General features: G+C 43.2%; 1 protein-coding gene across 5 annotated transcripts in view; it reads right to left on the bottom strand.

Annotated features, from left to right (window-relative positions):
* The window catches only part of mtor (mechanistic target of rapamycin kinase), a 315,741-nt gene that overhangs the window by 250,468 nt on the left and 52,357 nt on the right, over nt 1-12,916 (bottom strand). For all 5 annotated transcript variants that reach the window (XM_085966859.1, XM_085966857.1, XM_085966858.1 and 2 more), the window contains 5 exons: nt 10,842-11,025; nt 9,856-9,984; nt 6,558-6,802; nt 4,689-4,904; nt 3,537-3,742 (listed from right to left, as the gene is read on the bottom strand). In XM_085966859.1, coding sequence (XP_085822985.1) covers nt 3,537-3,742; nt 4,689-4,904; nt 6,558-6,802; nt 9,856-9,984; nt 10,842-11,025 — 980 coding nt within the window. The remainder of the gene's footprint in view (nt 1-3,536; nt 3,743-4,688; nt 4,905-6,557; nt 6,803-9,855; nt 9,985-10,841; nt 11,026-12,916) is intronic.

Here is a 12,916-nt window from a genome sequence, read left to right on the forward strand (position 1 = left end):
CCCAGAGCTCAACTGCCGGCGCGCTAGGTAAGTGTAGGTCGGGGGCTTGCACCCGCGGGAAGCCCCCGACCCGAATTTCTGGGCCATTATCTTGTTATTTTAAAATGATAAAAGGGTTCGATAGGGTAGATACAAAGAAGTTATTTCCTCTAGTGTGGGAATCCAGAACAAGGGGGCATAATCTTAAAATTAGAGCTAGGCCCTTTAGGAGTGAAATCAGGAAGCACTTTTTCCACACAAAGGGTAGTGGAAGTTTGGAACTCACTCCTTCAAACTGCTGTGTCAACTGAAATTTGCACATCTGAGATTGACAAATTTTTATTAGGCAAGGTTATCAAAGGATATGGATCAATGGTTGGTAAATGGATTTCAGGTACAGATCAGCCATGATCTAACTGAATGGTGCAATGGACTGAATGGCTTACTCCTATACTTTTTTTTGTTTTTGTTTGTGGGATGTGGACGTCGCTGGCAAGGCCAACATTTATTGCCCATCCCTAGTTGCCCTCGAGAAGGTGATGGTGAGCCGCCTTCTTGAACCGCTGCAGTCCGTGTGGTGAAGGTACTCCCACAGTGCTGTTAGGTAGGGAGTTCCAGGATTTTGACCCAGCGACGATGAAGGATCGGCGATATATTTCTAAGTCAGGATGGTGTGTGACTTGGGAGGGGAACTTGGAGGTGATCTTATCGAAACATTTAAGATACTGAAGGGGCTCAACAAGGTAGATACAAAGAGGATGTTTCCCCTCGTGGGGAAATCTAGAACTCGGGGGCACAGTTTTAGAATAAAGGATCGCCCTTTTAGAACTGAGAAGAGGAGGAATTTCTTCTCTCAGAGGGTCGTAAATCTGTGCAATTTTCTGCCCCAGAGAGCTGTGGAGGCTGGTTCATTAAATACATTTAAGGTGGGGATAGACAGATTTTTGCAAGATAAGGGAGTGAAGGGTTATGGGGAGCGGGCGGGGAAGTGGCTTTGAGCCCAAGATCAGCCATGATCTTATTGAATGGCAGAGCAGGCTCAAGGGGCCAAGTGGCCTATTCCTGCTCCTGTTTTTTATGTTCTTATGTGATGGTGTTCCCATGCGCCTGCTGCCCTTGTCCTGCTAGGTGGAAGAGGTTGCGGGTTTGGGAGGTGCTGCTGAAGAAGCCTTGGCGAGTTGCTGCAGTGCATCTTGTAGATGGTACACACTGCAGCCACGGTATGCCGGTGGTGGAGGGAGTGAATGTTCAAGGTGGTGGATGGGGGGCCAATCAAGCGGGCTGCTTTGTCCTCTTGCACAATACCTTAGATTACTCTTTTCACCCTATATAAATGGGTAGCGACCACTCTGCTGCAGCTCTAAATCTAGCATATTCCCCGATATACAACTCTATTGTTTCCAAGACACAGCTTTGGCAATTTTCCTTATGCATTCCCGTTTTCTTTGCTGTGTATGATAAAATCCTAAATAGAACGTGTTTAAAAATACACCAAGTCCCTAGATTTTTGTGTAGCATATTATCCTGTTGTCTATCCATTTTGATTCTCCCTCCCACCACCCCCCCACCCCAGTAACTTCTCTCAGTGATATGATTGAGAGCTCAACTGGGTGAAAAAATAAGCTGTTGACAATCTCCCAACCAGAATGAATGAATGAATGAAAGCTATTAAGTAGAAAAAACGGCGTTGAAACCGTTTAGTATTAATGTACAAACTGTTTTTTTAAAATTACTGCTTGTAATTACATAGTTGAAATGCGTTCTTTGCACTTCGCACACATCCAGTTATATTGATTATCTCTCCTCCTCTTCCCACCCACCACCCCCCCGAAAAATCCCATGTAGATGCTAGTGTGTAGAATCAAGACTGGAATGCAGACTTACTTTCAGTAGTTTTTCCTAGAAAAACACAAAAGGCACTCACTCACTCCACCTACTGGCAAAATAAACAGTTCCCAGAAGGATTTTGAAATAAACACAAAAAAGTGCTGGAAATAGACAGGTCTGCTAGCACCTGCAAAGACAAAAGACAGGGTAATGTTTCTGAAAAAGGGTCTACACCCAAAACGTTAACCTGTCTTTTCTCTTTACAAGGCCTCTTCTGTTCATTGTGCAGATCAATGATCAATATTGGTCTTGAGGAGGTGTTATTGAAATTTGTAAATTATACCAAACTAACAGGTATAGTTCATTCATTAGAAGACGAAAAAGCTGCAAGGGGTATTGGTAATATAGGGGAAATGGGCTAAAAAGAACATTGAAATCAATGCCATTAATTGAGGTGGTACACTTCGGTAAAAAAAATAGCATTGGTAATTATACTCTGAATGGAAGTTGGCTTGGTGCTATGGAAGAGCAGAAGGATTTGGGAACACGTGTTCACAGTACATTAAAGGCAGCACTTTAGGTTGATAAGGCCAGAATGAAATTCTAGCTTTTCTCACAAGAGGTATAGAATATAAAAGCCAAGAGGTAATGATGAGCCTATATAAAATCTTAATAAGACCTCAGAATACTGTGTGCAGTATTGAGCTGCACACTATAGGGAGGACATTGAGGCTTGAAAGAGCGCACTATGCAGATTCTCCAGAATTCTGCCTGGTATGAGAACATACAAATACAAAGAGTTGAAAAATGTGGCCTTTTTTTGTAAGAACAATGTAGATTACAGGGCGATATAACAGAAGTGCTTAAAACGATGAAAGGCTGGGACAGAGTAGATAGAAGCGGACTGTTTCCAGTACTTGATGGGGTCTAGAACGAGGGGTCATATATACAAGATTAAAGGCAAGAACTAGAATTGGCAGCAAGAGGAACTTCTTTACACAAGAGTTGTGAGACTGTGGAATTCACTTCCAGGGTTAGTGGTTGAGGCAGAAACTAGAGCAACATTCAAATTAGATTGGAGAGGTGGATGAAGGAAAACGGAATAAAGGGATATAGAAACAAGTGGGTAATTGTAATTAGGACTATTTGCTTGCATGGAGGGTAAACAATGACATGGAGTGGTTGGACCAAAATGCCTGATTTTGTGTTGTATTTCTATATAGATGTTGGAAGACCTGCTGTGTATTTCCAGGATTTTTTGTTATCAGATTTCAAGGAATTACATAGAATCTGCAGCTCAGACAAAGGCCATTTGGCCCCACTGGTATATGACTTTTATACTTCACATGAGCCTTCTCCCATTCTAATTAGCTCTTCCCATTCTGCCCCTTTACCCCTCTATTCCCTTCTCCCTTTCCTTTATCTTCCAGAATTGACACAGGATTCTCCCAGGTTACTGTATCGTCCATTCTGTGTACATGGTGCGCACATGTACAAATCTTAATTGTGCACACTGAGAACTACAGGGATTTTGCAAAGGTGGGGGGTGGTGAAGACAGGTAATGTGTACTATTGGATCTTAGCTTTTGCTTTGCTGGACACAGTATTTTTTTTCCCCCCAACAGTTACACTAAATGTGTTGTCCTTTTGCTTTGCTTATTTAACTGGACGCAAAGTACATAGTTTGAAAGTCATACATACCGGTAAATAACAAGCATTTATTATTTTACCTGTATCAGCATTTTGCGAAGAAAAGGCATCACAAATGCGGGGTTCATGCTGCTCAGTCTACCGATGGTACAGATGGAAAGCTCTCGAATTTCAAACACTTCATCATTCAGTGCCACAAAAAGAGCTTGCAGGTTCTCTGCCTGGGCTAAATGGGCATCAAATCGCTCATCCAATGAGGCCAACACACAGTAACGAATATCAGGATCTGAATAAACAAGAAGGATAGGCTGATCTTTCTCCTTAAATTTTAAATTAAAAAACACACCAAAAATTTGAACTGCTGATCCAAAACTAGCAGGTATTTTAACATTTGCTAATCGGTTATGTATCGATACCATTATAAATGCAGCTTCACACTTTAAAAGGTTCACCTTTTAAAAATAGAATACTGCAGAAGCAAAATTGTGGAAAACAGTTTCCCTCATTGTTATTTTATCCTTACAATTTAACACCCTGCTGCACATTTACAGAAAAAAGGTTCCCTCGTGCGGTTTTGGCTTTCTTATAAAATCAGGTTGTGTCTAACAGCAGACCTCAAAAGTTATTGGCCACAGTGAACAATACAGAACAGGCAAGTCCACAACACTATTTCAAGTTAAACTGTGCTAGAAGAATACTGCGGCGCAAAAGACAAACTTCAGTAGGGAGCTTCCTCATACAAAGAGTGGAATGGAATTCCAGGTAGGGTAGTGCAGGCATTTAAGGGACAGTTGAAAGCCAAGATGGGGAAACACTGCAGGTTTTTCTGAATGCATGAGCTAGCATTGGGCCAAATTGGTCTTCCTCATTCATAGCTATCTGGTGATTACAATCAAAACAAACCACAGAACCATCACTAGAAAATTCTATTTAAAACAAATGCTTATTGCACCAATGATGCTTTTGTTAGTTTGCCCAAACCATATGATTCTGTTTGTAAATTAACAGCTGGGATTACACACTCATCACTAGAGAAGTCCTAGGTGTTCAGCAGTTTCCCAATCAACTTAAGCGTTCAGAAATCCAAGCAAGAGCTAAGTTTATCAGAATTAAAATCTTGTCTCAAATTTTACCAGCTGAAGAGCGAGTTGAACAATATTTTATTGACCGAACCACGTGGTGTTACACTATTAAATAAAAAATTCACCCAAGTTTTTTTTTTTTTTAATTACCTGGATCTGTAATTCCGACAACAAGGAGTTTACTAAGCACATCTGCCACCACCTGAACAGCTGTCTGGCTGACAACATGGCCATGTCCACTGATGAGATGGACCGATGGGGTTAACAGTCGTGAACAAGTTCGAGCGGCTTCCATTCGAATCTCTTTGTGTTCACTGTTGAGGAAATGGTCTGCACAGTGCCGGACAAACTGGGTGAGTGAGTGACCTGCATCAACACAAAACAAAAATGATTCATCATTTAAGAACATAAATTGCATGTTAAATATCTGGAAGCACTGCCTTTCGCTGCATAAAATAAAAACCCAAAAATAATATGGAGATCATAAGATATATAGATAATCAACTTTAAAAATATGTTCTGAATGTAATCTGGTACAATATTGATTGAGGAGCTTACTATTAACTTCTACTTCAAGAGTTCACATTCCAAGAATAATAAACCTTCCGATCAACCTGCCACATGTGGTTACAGGAAACTCTCGATTTACCGGCACCTAAATAACCGGAAATCTCTGTTAACCGGCAAAATTCAGGAGTAGGTTCAGGTAAGTTTTACTTCATATTAGTGGCCGTTCCTGGATCTGTGGCCGTGTAACCGGGGTCCCTGCGCCTGTTGCTATGCAACAGGGACGCTTGGTCTGTGGCCGGGGTTCCTGCACCTGTTGCCATGCAACAGGGACGCCTGGATCTGTGGCCGTGTATGGGGCTCTCCTACCTTTTACTATACCTCTCTGTAATCCGGACTTTTTGATAAACCGGCACCACGCCGGTCCCGTCGGTGCCGGATAAAAAAGAGTTTCCTGTACTTTGCTTGAATCAGTTAGACTTCCATTCAGAAGCCAGAGATCAGACCCACAGGTATAAACTGAAACTTTAACTGTATTCTTATGAAAACCAAAACTAAAATTTGGCACAAACAAGAACTGTCCCAGGGTGTAGTCAGACAAAAAAGAACGGCGAGCAGGAGGAGGAGATATTAGATATTAGATGGCGTGATCAAAAATTGATCAGAGAATCTAAATTGAAAGGACACGTGCCCTTTTACCTCCTGCCTTCCACCGTCCAGGGCCCCAGACACTACTTTCAGGTGAAATAACTTGTACTTCTTTCAGTTTAGTATACTGTATACGCTGCTCACGAAGCGGTCTCCTCTACATTGAGCAGACCAAACGCAGATTGGGTTTTCATTTTGCGGAACAACACCGTTCAGTCCGCAAGCGTGACCCTGAGCTTCCGGCCGCTTGCCATTTTCATTCTCCGCCCCACTCCCACTCTGGCCTCTCAGTCCTTATCCTCGTCATCCTACACTGTTCTAATTAAGCTCAACGGAAGCTCGAGGAACCGCACCTCATCTTTCGATTAGGCACTTTTTAGCCTTCTGGACTCAACACGGAGTTCAACAATTTCAGATTATAACCACTGTTGCCATTTTTTTTGGACAGCAGGAGCTGGTAATGATTCTGCTGTTGTCATTTACTGCTTGTCTAGACCCATCTTTTATTTCTTCACTTGTCCCATTACCACCCTCTTTTGCCTTGCAACATCATCCCTTATCTCATTGAATCACTCCTGCCTTCCCTTTTATTCTTTCCTTCACCCCTCCCACCCTTTCCCTGCCTCTGTACTTGCTTAAAACCGGTTACATCTCTAACTTTTTCCAGCTTTGATGAAAGGTCATCGGCCTGAAACGTTGAATCGGTTTCTCTCTCTGTAGATGTTGCCTGACCTGAGTATTTCCAGCATTTTCTGTTTTTATTACTTTAAAATGCAGTCTGATTAATATCTGCATACCCTGTTCTAATTATCCCTCGACCTCTAACCCCACTTGAGCCGAAGGCTACACAAACCCATATCTTACCTTCAAATTCAAAGTTGCCTAAGGTGCGGAGTGCAAGAGTTATGCAACCAACGTCACTTGCTTCAGGAATGTTAGTCAAGCTGGGGGAGGCAAGCTGATGGGCAAGACTTTTGGGCATGCCTGGGTGTCGAAGAGGTTTATGCATCAGCACCAGCGACAACATCTTCAGCAAGCCATCCTGGATATCTTTCTTCAGTTGTGGTATTTGTCGACTTAGATCATGCAGTACAGACGTCAGAGCAGGGCTTTAAAGCAGAAACAGTAACAGGCTGGTAACTAGCACCATCATTGCGAGTGAATAAACTAACACTTCCAAAGACCAGCGGGGCTTTCGGCTAGCAATCAATTTATATATTACAAAATATCCAATATCTGAATCTTGGAGTATTGGGTTTGTTTCCTTCCTTTAAAATGATTATCGCAGTTACCTGCCAGAGGTGTGGCAAATATCGTCATTGGATTGGCTACCCACAAACAAACTACCCTAAAGATCCACTGCACATTTTTAACCTCAAAGAGAAGTTGCTGTCCGTCGGGTAAACACAAAGCATTCCACCATCTCAAGGACATTAAGCAGGCTTTTTTTTTGATCTGTAACGATCCCCAAATGTAAATTTCGAGTCCAAGTGGGGAGAGTGAATTCACAGAAAATAGAAGCAATACAAACTGTAATAGCATTGTACAAGAAGCAATAACATACAAGTTTACGTAGAAACATAGAAGATAGGAGCAGGAGTAGGCCATTCGGCCCCTCGAGCCTGCTCCGTCATTCAATGAGATCATGGCTGATCATCCAAATTCAGTACCCTGCCCCTGCTTTCTCCCCATATCCATTGATCCCTTTAGCCGTAAGAAATATATCTAACTCCTTCTTGAATATATTTAATGAATTGGCCTCAACTGCCTTCTGTGGTAGAGAATTCCACAGGTTCACCACTCTCTGGGTGAAGAAATTCCTCATCTCTGTCCTAAATGGCTTACCCCTTACCCTTAGACTGTGACCCCTGGTTCTGGACTCCCCCGCCATCGGGAACATCCTTCCTGCATCTAGTCTGTCCAGTCCTGTTAGAATTTTATAAGTTTCAATGAGATCCCCTCTCATTCTTCTAAACTCCAGCGAGTATAAGCCCAATCGACCCAATCTCGCCTCATACGTCATTCCTGCCATCCCAGGTATCAGTCTGGTGAATCTTCGCTGCACTCCCTCCATGGCAAGAACACCCTTCCTCAGATAAGGCGACCAAAACTGCACACAATACTCAAGGTGTGGTCTCACCAAGGCCCTGTACAACTGCAGCAAGACATCCTTGCTCCTGTACTCGAATCCTCTCGATATGAAGGCCAACATACCATTTGCCTTCTTAACCACCTGCTGCACCTGCATGCTTACCTTCAGCGACTGGTGCACAAGGACACCCAAGTCTCGTTGCACTTCCCCTTCTCCCAATCTTGGCTAACATAAAATCTGCTTGTTTGACTAGCTAATAATCTACCAATTTTATATCAGCTCAAACTTGCTGGACTGGGTTCAACGTGTTTAAAACGATGATTAATTACAGCAAGGCATTCACAACTAAACAGCAAGTAATCACTTGCCTACAAGTGAACAAGGAGATCAGGCTAAAGACTCCAAATTAAAGCTAACACAGTATGGCAAGAAGGCATTCATACCTAAAGTACCGACAACTGAAACCCAGGTTTCAACTGTCTCACTCTGGAAAACAAATGACCTCTGTACAACAACGTGAATAAAGTCATGGATAAACAAATGACACTCAGCCTATTAGTGCATTAACCCTTCTACCTTGGCATCAAATTGTATTTTAAATCTTCTTCTTAGGCAGTCCCTCAGTACCGAGGATGACTTGCTTCCACATTAAAAATGAGTTCTCAGGTGACTGATGAGTCCAATGCGGGACCTACAGTCTCGGTCACAGGTGGGGCAGACGGTGGTTAAAGGGGCGGGTGGGTGGGGTGCTTGGGTTGACGTGCGCTCCTTGTGCTTGGCTTCCGCTTGCTCCCGGCGAAGAGACTCGAGGTGTACGGCGCCTTCCCGGATGCTTCTCCTCCACTTGGGCCGGGGATTCCCAGGTGTCGGTGGGGATGTTACACCTTTTCAAGGAGGCTTTGAGGGTGTCCTTGAAGCGTATCCTCTGCCCACCTGGGGCTCTCTTGCCGTGCCGGAGCTCCGAGTAGAGCGCTTGTTTTGGGAGTCTCGTATCGGGCATGCGGACAATGTGACCCATCCATCGGAGCTGATCGAGCGTGGTCAAAGCTTCGATGCTGGGGATGTTGGCCTGAGCAAGAACACGGACGTTGGTGCGCCTATCCTGCCAATGGATTTGCAGGATCTTGTGGAGGCAGCGTTGGTGGTACCTCTCCAGTGCTTTGAGGTGCCTGCTGTACATGGTTCATACAGCAGGGCGGGTATCACTGCTGCTCTGTAGACCATGAGCTTAGTGCCGGGTTTGAGGTCCTGGTCTTCAAACATTCTCTTGCTCAGGCGACCGAAGGCTGCGCTGGGACACTGAAGGCGGTGTTGGGCTTCATCGTCGACGTCTGCCCTTGTTGACAGTAGGCTCCCAAGGTATGGAAAGTGGTCCACATTGTCCAAGACCTTGTCGTGGATTTTGATAATCGGGGAGCAGTACTGTGTGGCGGGGGCAGGTTGGTCTTACGGATGTTTAGTGTAAGGCCTATGCTCTCGTATGCTTCGGTGAAGGTGTTGACGATGGTTTGGAGTTCGACCTCCTAGTCAGCGCAGACGCAAGCGTCATCTGCATACTGTAATTCGACGACAGAGGATGGGACGACCTTGGATCTGGACTGGAGGCGAAGGAGGTTGAACAGTTTCCTGTTTGTTCTGTAAATTAGCTCCACTCCAGCGGGGAGCTTACCGAGGGTGAGATGGAGCATTGCAGCAAGGAAGATCGAGAAGAGCGTTGGTGCAATGACACAGCCTTGCTTGACCCCAGTTCGTACATGAATTGGGTCTGTGGTGGAACCGTTGGTCAGGATCACAGCTTGCATGTCGTTGTGAAGCAGGCGGAGGATGGTGACAAACTTTTGAGGGCAGCCGAATTTGAGGAGGACACTCCATAATCCCTCACGGTTGACAGTGTCGAAGGCCTTTGTGAGATCAAAGTATTTTAAATAATCTCACTGTGGTGCTAAATCCAGTGGTGCTTTCAAAAACCCAGCTTGGCATTGAAAAACAACTTGGCAATCCTAAACTTGAATCAATCCATATTAAAAGCATCCACAAAAAGAAGCAATTACAATATAAATGAAGCATTACCTAAGTCCAACAGCGAGCATCTGCTCTAGTAGTTCTTTAACATCCTGCTGTATAACTGGTCCTATGGCTCGCGCGATCATACAGATACAAGTAAATACCGTTGCATCCACTTGAACAGCTTTTTGCCTCCTAGGAAACATGAACACATAGGAAATTAGATGTGTGTTACTTAAAAATTATTTCAGAACCACAGCCTTTCAAACCAAATTAGATGGAAACAATTAAATCCTTGACTCGCCACGAGATGCACAGAAATGGCCAGTCATGGGTCCAAATCCAGACCTCAAGGTTTCAGCAGGCTCGGATACATTCAGGTTTATGAGGAACTTATTTTCACTTTCCATTTACTCTCTAATTTAAAAAAAAAAAGCCCGACACTTAACGAAGATTAAAATTTCCTTTACACACCAAATATTAATGGTTTCTATTGCTGAATCGATCACTGCATTGTTAAAGGAACTCATTCACAGATGGTTGTGCAACATTAGAATTGAGACCAAATGTGGGCCTCAAACAGACTTGTCATAGACTATGTTTATTTCACTGTTAAAAGTCTCTCACTTTAATCCAAAGAGATGACAAATTCCACAGTTATGTATTATATAGCTAATTACAGGAAACTTTGTGTTATCCGGAGGCTAAATGTCCAGCAAGCTCGAGCCACCGGCAAAAATCAGGAGCCGTTTCGTTAGGTTTTTTTTTCTTTTCGTTGCTTTTTTCTCTCAACAGTCAAGCTCTGCAAGGTCTGTAGCTAAGCAACAGCTTCAGCTAGAGACGCTACAGAGACGCTTGCCGACTGTTTAGAAGCTGTAGGGTTTGTTGATTCACACGGAGCTGAAAATCTCCGTATGTTTCAACATCAGCGCTGGAGTGTCCGGCAGTTTTGAGGGAACGGCAACAGCTCGGTCCCGTCGGTGCCGGATAGCACAAAGTTTCCTGTAAAATGTTTAAGACAAGTTGAGACAATTATTGTGTCCTATCATTACTTGTGTGCAAAGTCCTTCGGTGGGAGGGCTCCTTTTAAAATCTCCAGGATCCTCGGCAGAAATGGATTAATTTCCACTCTTACAGCCACCACCAGTAGACCCAGTGCCTGGAATGCAGCAGCGCGTTCCTTTTCTTTCTTAAGACAGCCAAGTAGATGGTTCACCGAGTCAAACAGGTGCTGTTCTGTGTAAGTGAAGAGTGCACGTGTGTCAACAATTAATACTCAAACTGCATTACATAGAAGAGGAAAAAATTCCACCTCACATAAAACAAAACAACCGTACCCTACAACTGCAGTGTCTTAAGTGTTTTTTAAAACAAATATTCCCCCTCCCTCTTCAAGTTCCATTAGCCATTCCCCAGCCAAGGACAGGCAAGTGATCGACTCCTCCAGTCTCTTTCAATGCCACTCAGTTCAACATGAAAACTACTCAGATGAAATTGCTCTCCAACGTATTTCTCTCCCCCTTCCATGGTATACACATCCCCTACATAACAGAAAAGAACTGCTCACCTGTTTGAGGAGCTATGAATACCTTGCAACCTAGCTTCTACATCTTCCCACTCAGTGACGCATATTCATAGAATCATACAGCACAGGAAGCCGGCATTTGGCCCATCGTTCCAGTGCCGACTCCCTGAAAGAGCTGCCAATTAGACCCACGCCTCTGCTCATTCCCCATAGCCTTGCAAATATTTCCTTTTTAATTGGAGATCTAATTCCCATTTGAAAGTTACAATTCAATCGGCTTCCACCACCTTTCAGGCAAGGCATTCCAGATCATCTTGCTGAGTAAAAGAAATTCTCATCTCCCCCCTGGCTTTTTTGCCAATTATTTTAAATCTGTGTCCTCTGGTTACTAACCCTCTTGCCAATGGAAAGAGTTTCTCCCTATCTGCTCTATCAAAACCCCTTGTAATTTTGAAATATCTCCAACACAGAAAATTTTAATATTGCGGAAGATTAGTTTAGAAGAATGAGGGGATCTCACTGAAATATATAAAATTCTGACAGGGCTAGACAGACTGGATGCAGGGAGGATGTTTCCCCTGGCTTTGGGGGGGGGGGGGGGGTCTAGAGCAAGGGGTCACAGTCTCAGGATATGAGGTAGGACATTTAAGACCGAGATGAGGAGAAATTTCTTCACTCAGAGGGTGGTGAACCTGTGGAATTCTCTGCCACAGAAGGCTGTGGAGGCCAAGTCACTGAATATATTTAAGGAGCGAGATAGATATCTAGACACAAAAGGCGTCAAGGGGTATGTGGAGAGAGCAGGAATATGGTATTGAGATAGAGGATCAGCCATGATCATATTGAATGGCGGAGCAGGCTCGAAGAGCTGAATGGCCTACTCCTGCTCCTATTTTTCTATGTTTCTAGACAAGGACTCATTTCAAAATTCTTAACACCAAGTAAATTATTTAGCATAGCTTTATGACCTCATGACATATACTGGAGGCAAACACAAGATTGTAATAAAAATAAATCATGCTAGAAGGATTAACATTGGTTATGAATGACAGTAACAAAAATGAAACCACATAAAATTATTCGCCCTGAATTCGCGGTCAATATGACGGCGTACTCCGAGTATTACAAAAAGATCTGAAACAAGACAATGCTATAATGGGAGATTTGTTAAGAGGTTATCATAATGAAGTGTTCGTAAGCACACTGAATAAAGCATTAAATGAGTGGTTTATAACCTTTTTTTAAAATGAGAAGTTAATAATCAGAGCGTAAAGTAATGAGAGACTTGTATTGCCAGTATGTGTTAAGAGGTTTGTAACAACTGATGTTTGCGAATTTTGAATAAACATACTTTGTTGTAATGAGAGATTTACAATGACAGATTGTTACCATGAGAAGATTGCAGTTACAGAATTTATTATAATGGCAGGCTTTTAGTGTTAGATTCCACTTTGGAGTCATGCATATCTGTATAGAGAGACAAAGAATGGTACCTGGTATTCCCATTGAGTTTACCCAGAATATTACTTTGGGAGTATTAAGTAAATCAACTGTCTGTCAGGTTCCCAGCACAAAGATAAATGCTTTGATTTACACAACTTT

The sequence above is a fragment of the Somniosus microcephalus genome, chromosome 25, assembly GCF_052327205.1.
Source record: "Somniosus microcephalus isolate GS21.2 chromosome 25, FLI_Smic_1.0, whole genome shotgun sequence".
NCBI lineage: Eukaryota > Metazoa > Chordata > Chondrichthyes > Squaliformes > Somniosidae > Somniosus > Somniosus microcephalus.